The 13,078-nt window shown below is 39.2% G+C and overlaps 1 protein-coding gene across 1 annotated transcript in view; it reads right to left on the reverse strand.

The window, feature by feature from the left end:
• The window catches only part of TRPC4 (transient receptor potential cation channel subfamily C member 4), a 162,107-nt gene that overhangs the window by 12,112 nt on the left and 136,917 nt on the right, over positions 1-13,078 (reverse strand). The window contains exons 6-8 of the mRNA XM_014286041.3: positions 5,135-5,448; positions 3,114-3,309; positions 1,220-1,414 (exon numbers count right to left, since the gene is read on the reverse strand). Coding sequence (XP_014141516.1) covers positions 1,220-1,414; positions 3,114-3,309; positions 5,135-5,448 — 705 coding nt within the window. The remainder of the gene's footprint in view (positions 1-1,219; positions 1,415-3,113; positions 3,310-5,134; positions 5,449-13,078) is intronic.

The following is a 13,078-nucleotide window of genomic DNA, read 5'->3' on the forward strand; positions in this document are numbered from 1 at the left end:
CAGGAGAAAATGTAGGAAAAGCCTATCCTTACTACTCGCTTCCCAAGAAACTGGGGAGAAATGCAAAGAAAAGGTTGATAGAATAATGAATCAGCAAAGAATTGTATCATATCCCCTGGCTTCTTTGAAATGAATGGAAGTTTTGCTACCAGGGTCAACAGCATGAGAACTATAAGGCTTTCCTCTTCCCCTTCCCCACGACACTCCCACACTCTCACTTAATGCTTTGCTACCTGCATTCCTAAAAGGCTTGAAAACATTTATATTCACCAAATCCCTAAGGTATAGGGAAAGCGCCATTATACACATTTTACCCTCAATAGTTTTCTTTATGTTGGAGTTGGCTAATTGCAGTCTAGTTACTGAGGTACTGCTTTGCTCACTATGAGAAATGCATAAATCATAACTAGAGAGATTTCGTTGTTGGTGAGTTAGCTTGTTGCCCAGGTATTTGCTCTGACAATGCAGAAAAACTGCTGCTGACAGGTATGTCAACTGGATAAAGCTAGGTGGGACAAATTCAAATCTGCTTTACCCACTGCAGCTACCAGAGAAAGTCTATGGCCGAGGTATTACACAGGCATCTGCTGAAGCCAGGTGCAGGACTATTCTTGCTCCCCTTGGGTGTCTTATCCCCTCTTTTTTCCTAGAAATTTCTCTGCTAATCAACACTGTTAGAACAGGGTACCGATGTGATTCTGAAATGACTTGTAAGCAATTCCAAGTAAATGCTGTTACCTTTCAACAGGTTTTCTTTAATGGGAACAGCTTTTGGTAAGAATGCTTTTAGGGTAAACCCATTTCATTACATGTAGAGAGAGAGACAGAGAGACAGAATATCTCATGATGAATGCTTTATACACAAGCTTGTGGTTCACGATATGTCATTGTGACACTTGAGCTAGAGATCATCAACCACACCTCTGGGACTGGTAGACAAGTATACACATTTGATCTCTTGTATTTGTAATGCTTTTAATCTTTCTTGCATTACTAGTAGATGAAGCACAGTCACAGTGTATATTTTCATTGCACAGGAGTACAATGATGCCTTCTCTTCAGTCAAATACATTGAAAGGAAAGTAAAAAATAAACACTGCTAGAATTATTCTCTAATTCACGTGCACATTATTTGCCACTTCAGATGCTCTGTAAGGCTGAGAGATTCATCTGTTTAGCGAAGTGGAGGACTACAGGCAGAGCAAAACACAGGACTTACCCCTATTGTTCCAAAGCTCTCAGGCTTTCTTCTAATTTTTTTCTTGCAAAGGTGTCTCCATAACCATCTGATCAGATACCACAGAGATTTTGGGCTTGGTATGACATTAAAAGGAGTGGGCAGAGTTCCTCCTTCTTCAAAGTAACTCATCCAAAGTTTTGTTCGAGCAAACTTCCACTCAATGTCTGCATGATCCTGCACACAAGAAACAACATCAGCACAGATGTTGCTGTAATTAAGAAGGTGAAACAAAACTCTACAAAAATCTGAAAACCTAAAACTAGAACAAGCTTGAAATACTAATGAATTTTCTTGTTAAAATACTGGCATCTTCTTTTGACAGAAGGTCTGTATGTAACAAAACAAACCAAAGCAAAGCTGCTTTACTTAGTAAAGAGATGTTAGATACGTACTGTATATATCTACTTTCAACCTTTCTTTCCTTGCTACAGGTTTTTAAATAATTAAAAGTATCTCAAACAACAAAGGATAATTACAAGCAGAAAAATGCTACTGTTCTGGAAGAGTTGTTTTGTTATAATAGCAGCTCATCATTATTCCACACAGATCACATTAATTACTCTGCTCTGTCGCAGCTTCAACAAGTCTGTAGGTCTCATGCACTCTCTCAGTAATTGCCATCCCCAAAAACTCACAGACAGTTTATCCAACAAATCATGAGGCTACTTAAAATTGTTGAGTCAAGTATCTTGTTTTTCCTACTACTTCAGAATTATGTATTTGGAATAGGTTGTAGTGGGTTTTGTGTGGGCTATTTTGTTTGTTTGGTTGGGGGTTTTTTATTTATTTCTTTTGGATTCTATATAATATTGTATAAATTTGAAAAGTTTTGGGGAAAAAAATCAAAACTAAAGTCCATGGAAAGATTGCTGAATCCTAGCAGTTGAAAAGTTTAAATCACTAATATTAGATTTGGACAACAAATATAGTAGCCAAGAATTTAAACTACAGGTCTAGCCCTAGCCTTTAATATTCAGTCAGATATACAGTAATCGAACCAGTTATTTAGAAGTTGTAGTAGGAAAAGTATTCTACCTGCAGTATTTTTGATGAATGCTAGTATGTTGTGATATTTGTGTACTAGACTTGGCCAGCTAGCGTTGTCATGTAGTCAGTATTTCTTTTGTGGGAAAACTTGTAACTTCTAGATTAGAAAAAAGGTACATTTTAAAGTCTTAAGGCTGTGACGCTTTCTTTGGTTTGTTTGCTTTCTGCATGATCATATTTGAATTATCATATGATGAATCAGTGTTTATTTTCATTAGCCTCCTTAATAGACAGATGAGAAATAAAAATAACCCAATAGCTCTTATAAGGATAAAGACAGTTTTCATTAAAGGAGAAAACACTACACTGCTGAATGAGAAGCCATAACCTTTTGTTGGAACTGCTAATGAGTCCAAAATTGTCCATGAAACATGGGCATCCAATTTCTATTAACTGTATATTCACACTACACAAAAATCTAAAAGTAACAGCCTTTTGAAGGTTAATAATTATAATTATTAAAAATAAAGCAGAGGCAGAACAATCTTTGGCAGAGTCTCTTTCTCAGAAGAGGTCCTGGAACAGTGCAGCTTGGGAAGGACTGTGGCCCATACCACTTTCCAGCAGCTTCAGGACACCCTTCCCAACCCACAAGCCGGCTTCTGCAGCAGAGTCCTCATTCAAAGCTGTGGGGAAATTCCCCTTTGCCCAGTACAGCTGGGCCTGATTTCTGGGTCCTTCCAGAAAAGTGCAAAAAAATTAGAACGAATCACAGAATTTGTCCCAATATCCTGTCTGTAAAAAATATTTACTGCCAGAAAAATGGGATATAGGAACAGACAGAACGTATGTATAATAAATTATTTAAGGATAAGCAACAACTTACAGCAATGAGTTGGTAAGAATTATTCATCATGGCTATTAGCATGTTGAGTAGAACAACCAGAGATATTACATTATAGGTACCAAACATGGTGGCCCCAACAAATTCAGTAAATTCATGCCTTGCTTTCACATTGGTCACATAGAGATTGATGAGTCCAAATATAGACCAGAATAATGATTGCAGCGTTTCAAATAATCTGAAAGACAGAACCCAAAGGGAATAGCTGTATAATAACAATACATGTACTTTTCAGATTGTTGGTTTTTTTCCCCAAACACACAAAAGCGCTTGACTTGATTGAGATGAATGATACTTACCACAATATAGGCAACAAATATGGAATATATTTCTAGGGAAACAGTAGCTTAATGTTTCAGATCTGAGGCTCTAGATATAGAATACTGAATCTATAAATAAGCCTGAGAATAAAAGGCCAGTTTTGTTTAAACTTCTGCAGCATAAATATAGTTTTAGAGATTTTATTTCAGACACCTTCCTTTGAAGTATTTTGACCCTTTGTCTTGACTGTAGAAGGTAGAATAAGGATCCAAATGTAACTCAGTGATGGTGTTTCAACCGAAGAGTTTCTTGACAATAATTGCAGTGAGTTTCCTCCATGGCCTCTCTCCTACTCCTTCACCCTGACACCAGAAACAGGTTACCCCGACAAGATGAGTGGGCCACCAGTGCTGTCCCCCCTGCACCTGGAGCAGGGAAGCTGCTGAACTGTGGGGACTTGTACCACTATGGGCAGTCCTGCACTCTGGGGCCTGTTGTTCAGAACTGGACCAAACTTAACCCTTCAGACCCTTTCCTACCATGCAGCATCACCTGTGAAACAGAACTGTGACACAGAATCCAGTACAGTGCTGTCCTGCAGAGATACCTGGGAGGGCAGTGTGTTTGGACTTATGGAAATTCTAGATCCTGAATCCCTGCTTCCGTAATAGAGTGTATACGAGTGGTAAAGGGTCTGGAGTCTCTTGCATGGTTTACACTTGTCTGAGCAAAAATTGAACAACCACTATTCTCCCCTGCTCACAGTTGCAGAACAAACTCACAAGGCACCACAGTTTGCCTTGACACCATCTTCTGGCACTAGTACTAGTAGACGAATAACATCGCTTCCCTCGATGTTCCACTCAGAAAAATTTCCCTATGCTTTTCTGTTCAGATCACACAAAGTTTAGACCTGCATAAGATGCCATTAATATGCAAGATAAATATGCTGTGTCTGAGCAAAGTTACTTGATTAAGATGATATAAAAGGTGTTGTTTATTTACGTTAAGAAGGAAGCCATTGGTAATAAATGTGTTTTAAAAACAGCCTAGATACGATTCATAGAAGGTAATATGGAACAGGTATTTATAGCAGACGTTTGGTTCAGAATGCAAGTTGAAAGATGAAAGAATTAGTATTCCTTTGGTAGTGTTTTGGTACGATAGAGGAACTACAGAACAGAGTGAAGTAAAACTGATTTTTAAGTGAAAGAAAAAAAAAACAACTTTAAAACAGAAATTAGAATATATTCTTTGATTGTGTAAAGTAGACTCAGGGTCAGTAGAAGCTTGGACTGAATGTTTTTTCCTGCCTCAGCTATCACATTTACAAGGATTCTTCATGCTTTAGAACATCAAACTTAATGCCCACAAGTAGACATGGAAGAAATGCAGAGCAACAGCTGCCTGCATAAGCAAGCTCTGATCTGGTGACCTTTTTCCCCTTAATTCTAAATATGTACTTTCTAATGTCGTACTATCTCCCCCTCCTCTTTATCTTTTGATCTTTTGAGTTATCTTGAATTGTACAGACTTCACTGTGGCATGGGTTGAACATTATTACAGAGTGATGTAATGGTGGGGGGGTTTGTTTTTTTCTTATTAGGGTAACTTTAGATGTGTCTGTCAGGACACCACCATAATACCAATAGAAAATAGGCAGTCTTTCCCCTGTAAACAACATCTAAGTGATTAAAATACTGTGGGCAGAAGGGGAAGATAGAAATAGATCAGCCACTTACGTTGAAAATGCATTATTCTGCTTTTCACATCGTATTCCTTTGCAGTTGCCGGGTTCGTTTGTCTCATAGTAGAAGTACAGCTGGTTCAATCCATTTGCAAAAGCTAGCAGCACAAGGCAGTATATGAAGAGAAACTTCAAAATATCCAGCAACATTCTTCCTAGAGATATCTGCAGAGGTCCCAGGTGAGAATTTGCAGTGAATAATGAGATCAAGCGTAGGGAGCTAAAGATGTTTGCAATTGCAAACAGGGCCTCAGCCACCAGGGTTGGATGCCACATGTCCCAGCTCTCCCGTGGAACTAACCCACTATACTGAAAACAAGCAGAAGGGAAGAAATTACTTCTCTATCTTTATGCACAAAAAAGTATGTCAGTTTTTTATAAGCTGTTCAATTAATTTTCTGATAATACAATGAAACTAAATACCTTTCAGAAAGCAACATGTCTTCAAAAGAGCTTCTTATTTTAGGAAAACAAAAAATGACCAACACCCATGTACTTGTCCTTCATTTTTATCTGCAGGATGGTCTACACTTTCCAGGTTTTCGCCTGTTTTTTTTATTTGCCTTTAATTTTCACAGTAGCAAAAGCAAGTCTAAAAATTCTGACAGAGGAAAAGGAACAGTTTTGAACACCTGGGTTCTTAGAATTATAGAAACTTTCAGCTGTAAAATCAGGTAAGTTATTTCTTTGGAGAACAGTGTGGATATGACAATGATGGACAGAAACACACAAGAACTTTGGCAAGTTGGAAGAAAACATTTAATTAACGAATAAGTATATTACTTAATCACTAACATAGGACCAATGATGAAAAAGCTGTTTATGAATGAACCATGGCAAACTGCTTGTGTGTCTCATTATTAAAGTCTGATCCATGGAACTGTGACTCTCCACTGTTTCAGCTCTACCAAAAAATTCCTTGAAGATGAAAGATGTTACTTTGAACTAAGGTTTAACTACCGTGGCAGACTCTACTATTTCTTTGGTCTCATTTATCTGTTTTACAGAATTTATTAGAGGACAGAATGTATGCTATGAGGCACTCTAAAATGATGGGGTAATATAATATGAAGCAGATTTCAAAGAGGGACTATGGTGCAGTCTGTATTTACCTACTGTGGGACACCCAGATGCATCCTTCAGAGCTGCTGATCACACCCTCAATAGTCAGGAAAGGGGCTTTTCTGTGTTGCTGGGGCCAGATGAAACACCATAGCCAGGCACCACAACATTTCCACATGACTCTCATGCTCAAAAGATGACTGCTCTCAGAGTGGCTTGAGACCACCTGAGGAATCTGAATTGACACAAGCCTATGGGACCCAATGAGCTATTCCCAGAGTTGTGAGGGAAATGGCTGATGTAGTTGCCAAGCCAGTCTCCATGCTAATTGAAAAGTCATGGCAGTCAGGTGAAGTCCCCAGTGAGTGGAAAAAGGGAAACACTGCACCCATTTGTAAAAAGGGTAGAAGGGAGGAACCTGGGAATTGCCAACCTGTCAGCCTCACCCCTGTGCCTGGGAAGCTCATGGAACAGCTCCTCCTAGAAGCTATTCTAAGGCACATGGAGGACAAGGAGGTGATTTGAGACAATCAATATGGTTCCACCAAGGGCAATTCCTGCGTGACCCAACGTAGTGGCCTTCTATGATAGAGTGACTACACCAGTGGAACAGGGAAGAGCTATAGATGTCATCTATCTGGACTTCTGTAAGGCCTATGACATGGCCCCCCACAAATGGAATTGGCTGGATGGTTGAATCCAGAGTAGTGGTCCCCAGCTCAATGTCTGGATGAAGATCAGTGACAAGCGGTGTCCCTCAGTGTAGAGGAATGAAGGCAGTGGAATGATTGGCATTGATGGTATACAGCTGTGGCCTTGCTGTGGAGGCAGTGGGTTGATTGACATGGACAATGTGCAGCTGTAGCTCATTCCCACTAAGTAGTTAAATAGCCCTAAGGATTGTTGGAGGGGGGAGGAGCAGTGTGATGTGACCTCTGGAGGAAGGAGATGCAGATGGGCAGTAGGCTCTCACTGATGGTAAAGGCCTTGTTACAGCCTAGTAGTTTGTTTGTGTGTGCTGCAACACCTCAGGGGTCTACATTGGGGCCAGTACTGTTTAATATCTTCATCAATGACATAGACAGTGGGATCAAGTTTACCTTTAGCAAGTTTGTAGATGGCACCGAGCTGACTGGTGTGGTTGACACATCTGAGGAATGAGATGCCATACAGAGGGACCTGGACAACCTTGAGAAGTGTGTCCATGTGACCTTCAACAAGGCCAAGCACCTGGGTCAGGGCAACCCCCAATATCAGTACAGGTTGGGGCGTGAAGGGATTGACAGAAGTCTTGCTGAGGAGGACTTGGGGATGTTGGTGGATCAAAAGCTGGACGTGACCTGGCAATGTGCGCTTGTAGCCCAGAAGGCCAACTGTATCCTGGGCTGCATCAAAAGAAGCATGGCCAGCAGGCCCAAGGATGTGATTCTGCACCTCTACTCCACTCCAGTGAGACCCCACCCGGAGTACTGCTTTTGGCTTTGGAGTCCTCAGCACAGGAAAGACATGGACCTGAGGGCCACAAAAATCATCAGAGAGATGGAAGACTTCTCCTGTGAAGAAAGGCTGAGAGGGTTGAAGTTCTTCAGCCTGAAGAAGAGAAAGCTCTGGGGAGACTTTATTACAGCCTTTCAGTACCTAAAGGGGGCTTATAAGAAAGATGAGGATAGACTTTCAAATAGAGCTTGCTGCAATAGGACAGGGTGTGATGGCTCTAAACTAAAAGAGAGTTGATTTAGACTAGCTATAAGGAAGAAATTTTTTTATGATGAGGGTGGTGAAAAACTAGCACAGGTTGCCCAGAGAGGTGGTAGATGCCCCATCCCTGGAAACACTTAAGGTCAGGTTGGACAGGGCTCTGAGCAACCTGATCTAGTTGGAGATGTCCTTTCTTGTTGCAGGGGGGTTGGAATAGATGAGAATTAAAGGTCCCTTCCAACCCAAATCATTCTATGATTCAAATTGCAGATGGGAACTGAGTATTGTCTTGGACAGTGCTAGTTGGCACAGGACCCCACAATCCTACAGCTGCTCTAACTGACTGGTAGTGTAAGTCAGACAGTCCCAGTGCCTGACTGCCATCCCTGCCACAGTTTTATTTACTTATGTACAAGCAACAATAGCATCTGACAGTCTTGTGGATTTGGGGATGAGAACTGCAAAACTGGAGAGCAGTAGTCCGTTGCAGAGTTAAGAATTACTCAGCCTTACATTTCAACCACCACTGATATTTGCTGTTTAGAGTAGGGACCTGAATCCAGACCTGCTGGAGTCATAGCTCAGTACTCTTTTCATTAGACTATCCTCTCCCTAATGATCATGCTGTAAAATCAAGTCTTACTGCATTTGACATTGTAGCTCCAAGATAGTTGCTATTCTGCTTCATCCACTACTACCCTTCAGTCCAGTTCTGACTGATTCAAGATCGGTGATGAAGTAACAGGCAGTAGAAAACAGAACTGAGTTACTAGAGGCATCAGCTAAGAGATAAAAGCAAGAAGAAAATGAAGCAGAATTTTCAATTTTTATTGAGAAAAGAGAGATGAGAACTCAGCATGTTTTCTATAATGCCTCTCTTTGAATAATATGACACAGGATTTGACTGAATTCTGATGGAACTGTAAAACCCTGGTATGTAAAAACTTGCACCTGTTAAATAACTAGGGACAATTGTCAGTACAAGCAAAGACTAGGTGCTGAACAGTGCACTAGATGCTCAGATTACAGAAAAATACACAAGGTGTGTTGGAGGAATAAGGGAAAAATATTAATGAAAAAAATTTAAAGAAGATATTTGAAACCAGGAATAGATTGAGTTTTTGTTAGAGAATCAAAAGCATCCAACTGCAGATATATTTTAGATGAACCAAGTAGTGGCAGATTCCAAGGAAGTTAAACAAGCAGGAGAGGAAAACACGGAACTAGAGGACACTGAATAAGGATAGCAAATGATAAAGTAAAAGAGCAAGAATAAAGTTAAACCAGCCAGGTGTGGACAGCCACATCTGTGCTCTGTCCCCTCCTCTCACAGTCCACAAAGAAAAATGGGCATTTCTAGTGTATTAGGGAAGCAGATATCCCAAACAGGTCAGATGAGTTGCTCTTTAACTTTCTGTTTCTTCTCATTGATTACTGGGGTAGGGAAGAGGCTATCTTATAGTTGTAGTCTGACAAGATGTATACAATGTCACCTTTTCTAGAAGAGATGAGGTTAAGGAGAAAGGTGAGAAGAAAGGAATTTATCTATGATGTTCTGGACTGAGACACAAAACTGGTGCATTAAAACAGTCAGAAAAGATAAATGACCCCTTATTTATAAAAGGGAAATCAAAGGCACACGGTATTTCAGCTTAACTGACTGTGCCTTTCTGGGGCCCAAGTGCTTGCTGCATGTTTAGATACAATGCAAAAAAAAGTCATGACTGTAAGTAGAAATTGATTGCTGTTATTTCAGTTTTGAAGAGATGTGATTTAAGAGACTGGAAATACTTGGCTTAAAAATTGTGAGAAAGGTGAAGGCCAGAGAAGCAATTTTGGAAATTATCTGTGAAACATAATAGCTGAAAGAAGGCAGCAAGTTATATATATATATATATATATAATATATATATATATATATATATAAGAGTTTAAGAGGGTTCTGACAACAAAACTGCTTCCACTAACTAGAGGATGCTGAAAAAGAAATCTAGAAATATTGAAGAACAACCAGCAGAACAAAGAAGCTTACGTGTTAGAAGGAGAAGAAAGCAGAGGCACAAAAAGACTAAGCATATTAAAAACAGAAACATTGAGAATATGAAAAAAAGAAAAACTGTATTTTAGGACAAAACAACCCCAAACATGCAGAACTGAAGCATTTGTTCTCTCACTCATTCTTGTTGATGTTCTTACGTTCTATACAGAATAAATAAATGGTTATTGTTCTAGGGAATGGAAAACGGTAAGAGCAAATATAGCAACACTGAGCTTTTTGTAAACCATGATGTTGATACTTAGTACTTCTTTTATTATTTTGTGACCCTGAGGAATTTCTCTCCCCACTTCAAATGCAAACACAACCTCTTGACTTGTAACAAGCCAGCCATCACTCAACATGATTAAATGATACCTATCATTGGCTTGTCAGTTGAATGAAATGTACATGGCACATCAATGGGAAGTTAAGAAGATCAGAAAACAAACTGAGCAGCATATAAACAGTAGAGTTTCAAGGCAAATATATGATGATTGTGTGATATCACCCAGGGAATACAAGATAATAATTCTTGATCCTTACTCAAAGGAATTAAAATGCAAATCTAGTATCAGAACCATTTGTGAGGAAAAAAGCTGAGCGATCAGTTTTCCCATGAAAACAAAAGTCACTAACTGTAGAACTCATGAAAGCAACAAGAAAGATCAAACAGACATGTAGATCAGGCTACCTGAATGTTCAATGGACTGCTGGACCTTGGTCAAATGTGACCCTCTTTTTTTCTGATAACAAAAGAAAGGTTAAATAATACCCATTTCAGCAAAAGTACTTTAAATCCTTTCCTGAAAGGTCATATGCAAATGTGAACTCCTCCTATTTTAAAATGTATGTCCCAATCTTTGCATACATTATGCTGAATTTCGGAACAGCAGTAGGAAAAGGGTGGGGGGCTGATCTAGCAAAGAGCTTTAAAACAGTAATTACACTTAGGAATTGAGTCCATAATTTTGGGGGGAGGGTTGTGCATTAATACTCCTACGTAAATGGACATTTTGTCTGTAAATCTGGTGAAACATTAATCAAAAACACTTTACAATGTACAAAGTCAATGTTTGCTCCTGCAGAATTGGTGCCAGAAGAGAAATATAAACTTATTTACTACTGAACAGAGTAGATCTGACACAGTGATCACTAAGGCAGTAAATATTGAGACAAACAATGTATTTTTAGTTATTTTTCAGAGTTCTTGCCTTGAATAGGAACCTTTTTACTAGCTTTTCATGTCAGTGGCTGAGACACATAATCAGTAATATGAACTTCCATGCAGTTTCTAGCAGAACTGGGAACAAGCTGCACTAGGTCAAATGCTCAGGTTTAAGAAATATTTAAGATAAAGCAAGCAGGGTCTGCATATAAGTTGGCACTTCACCTAACTTTATGCAATAGTACAAATTAAATTATCTTCCAAAACCATAAAAAGAACCATTTCTCTTAGAGCACGAGATGTCTATCTATATCTACAACCCTCCATCAAAACAGATGTGTTGCTTAAAATCTGTTATCTTGTACTCTCATTAAACGTGTCAATGCACTATTTATAATATTATTTATTGGGGAGAAAGTATTTTCAGTGGATATACTGGATAATTTAAAAAGACCTCACAAGTTGATATAAAATCAGAGACAAAAAGCATAGCCCTTTGAAAAACACGAGATGTACTCATTTTGTTTGAATACTGGCAATGAAACAGGTAACTGAATTATCTTAGCAGTTCTCGCATCCTGAAATTACACTTTTTTGGTGTATTTTACATTATTCCACCAGCTGCTGCAAATAATATCCATCTGCTCAACCACTGTGTCAGTCGGAGAGCCTTGAATGGGCAATATACACTATGTTTTTCTCTGGGAACATTTATCACACAAGAGAGTAGTATGAGGGCACTCTCATAATTTTATTCAAGGGAGTTGGTAAAAATGTTTAATTAGGTAGATTTAGCTGTTTTATAGGAGGTAGAATACCTCTAAGAAGTGCATTTATATATTTGAATTAATAAATAACAGAAAAGCTCTTTCAGAAAAAAATCGTCTTGCAAGGTTTAGAAAACAAAAATAAAAGCTTTACATCAAAACACTGGTTACATTTGGCATTCTCTCAATCTCCTCTGGGATAGAGGTGGGGAATTCTGTTGTAGGTATTTGAAGAAAATGTGGCTGGATATTAAATGACACTTGTATTAGTCTCTTTATTACCTCATCATGTGTTTCAATTGACTACCAGAACTGAGGCTCTTTTAAGGAACAAAAAGGTATTTGGGTGCAACATTGCACACACAGTAAAAATATAATATCTGCAGAACCAAAGATAGTGCTTTATGCACTGTGTTGATTATGATTGGCATGCAAGCACTAATTCAGAGAGTAATGGATGCATATTATCCCAGATACTGTCACCTTGGAATCTAATTACCATAAGCAGAAGCTGTCTGGGAGATGAAATGTCTTCTAACAAATATTATTCTAAAGTGAATAATTGGCCATCACAAATGCTTTGGAAACATGCCTTTTCCATGAACTGTTTGCTTTGATACATGGGATGCTGAAATGACAATTTTCTGGTCACTTTATGATAAGGCGCCCTTGTGTGTAAAAAGGCATTTCATCAGCTTTAAATGACAGCTCTCCTCACGCTTGTGAGCAGCTTGCTCTTTCAGGCAACAGCTTCTAATTTCTTTGAGTGAGAACACTTCCAAAGGATTGCAGCCAGAGAACCAGCACGCCAGAAAACTTTTGTCACAGGAGGACGCTGATGTCAACAGATCACAGGTCTTTGGTCACCCCTGCCCCTGACTGGCTGACATGTAGGCACTTGTGAAGAGACACAAGATGATATAAATCAGAGATTCCTATGTTCCTCTATGCTTATGGCAGGGCTGCAGCAGGAACAGCTGCTGTTTGAGGGTAAGGGAGCTGTAACCAGCTACTTGATGGCTGTATCCTCTTCTTTCTCCAGCCAAAAGATCCTTGGCTGGGGAGAGACTTCTTCCATACACGCAGAGTAGCTGGTGGCAGGGAATTTGAAACAGCTGAAATACAGTGCTGATCACAATGGCCAGTAAAAATGGGCTTGTTAACTTTACTTGGATGTGATAAGATCCATGACAGATGCTAAGATGCTTT

This window comes from Falco cherrug, chromosome 2, assembly GCF_023634085.1.
Source record: "Falco cherrug isolate bFalChe1 chromosome 2, bFalChe1.pri, whole genome shotgun sequence".
In the NCBI taxonomy this organism is placed as follows: Eukaryota; Metazoa; Chordata; class Aves; order Falconiformes; family Falconidae; genus Falco; species Falco cherrug.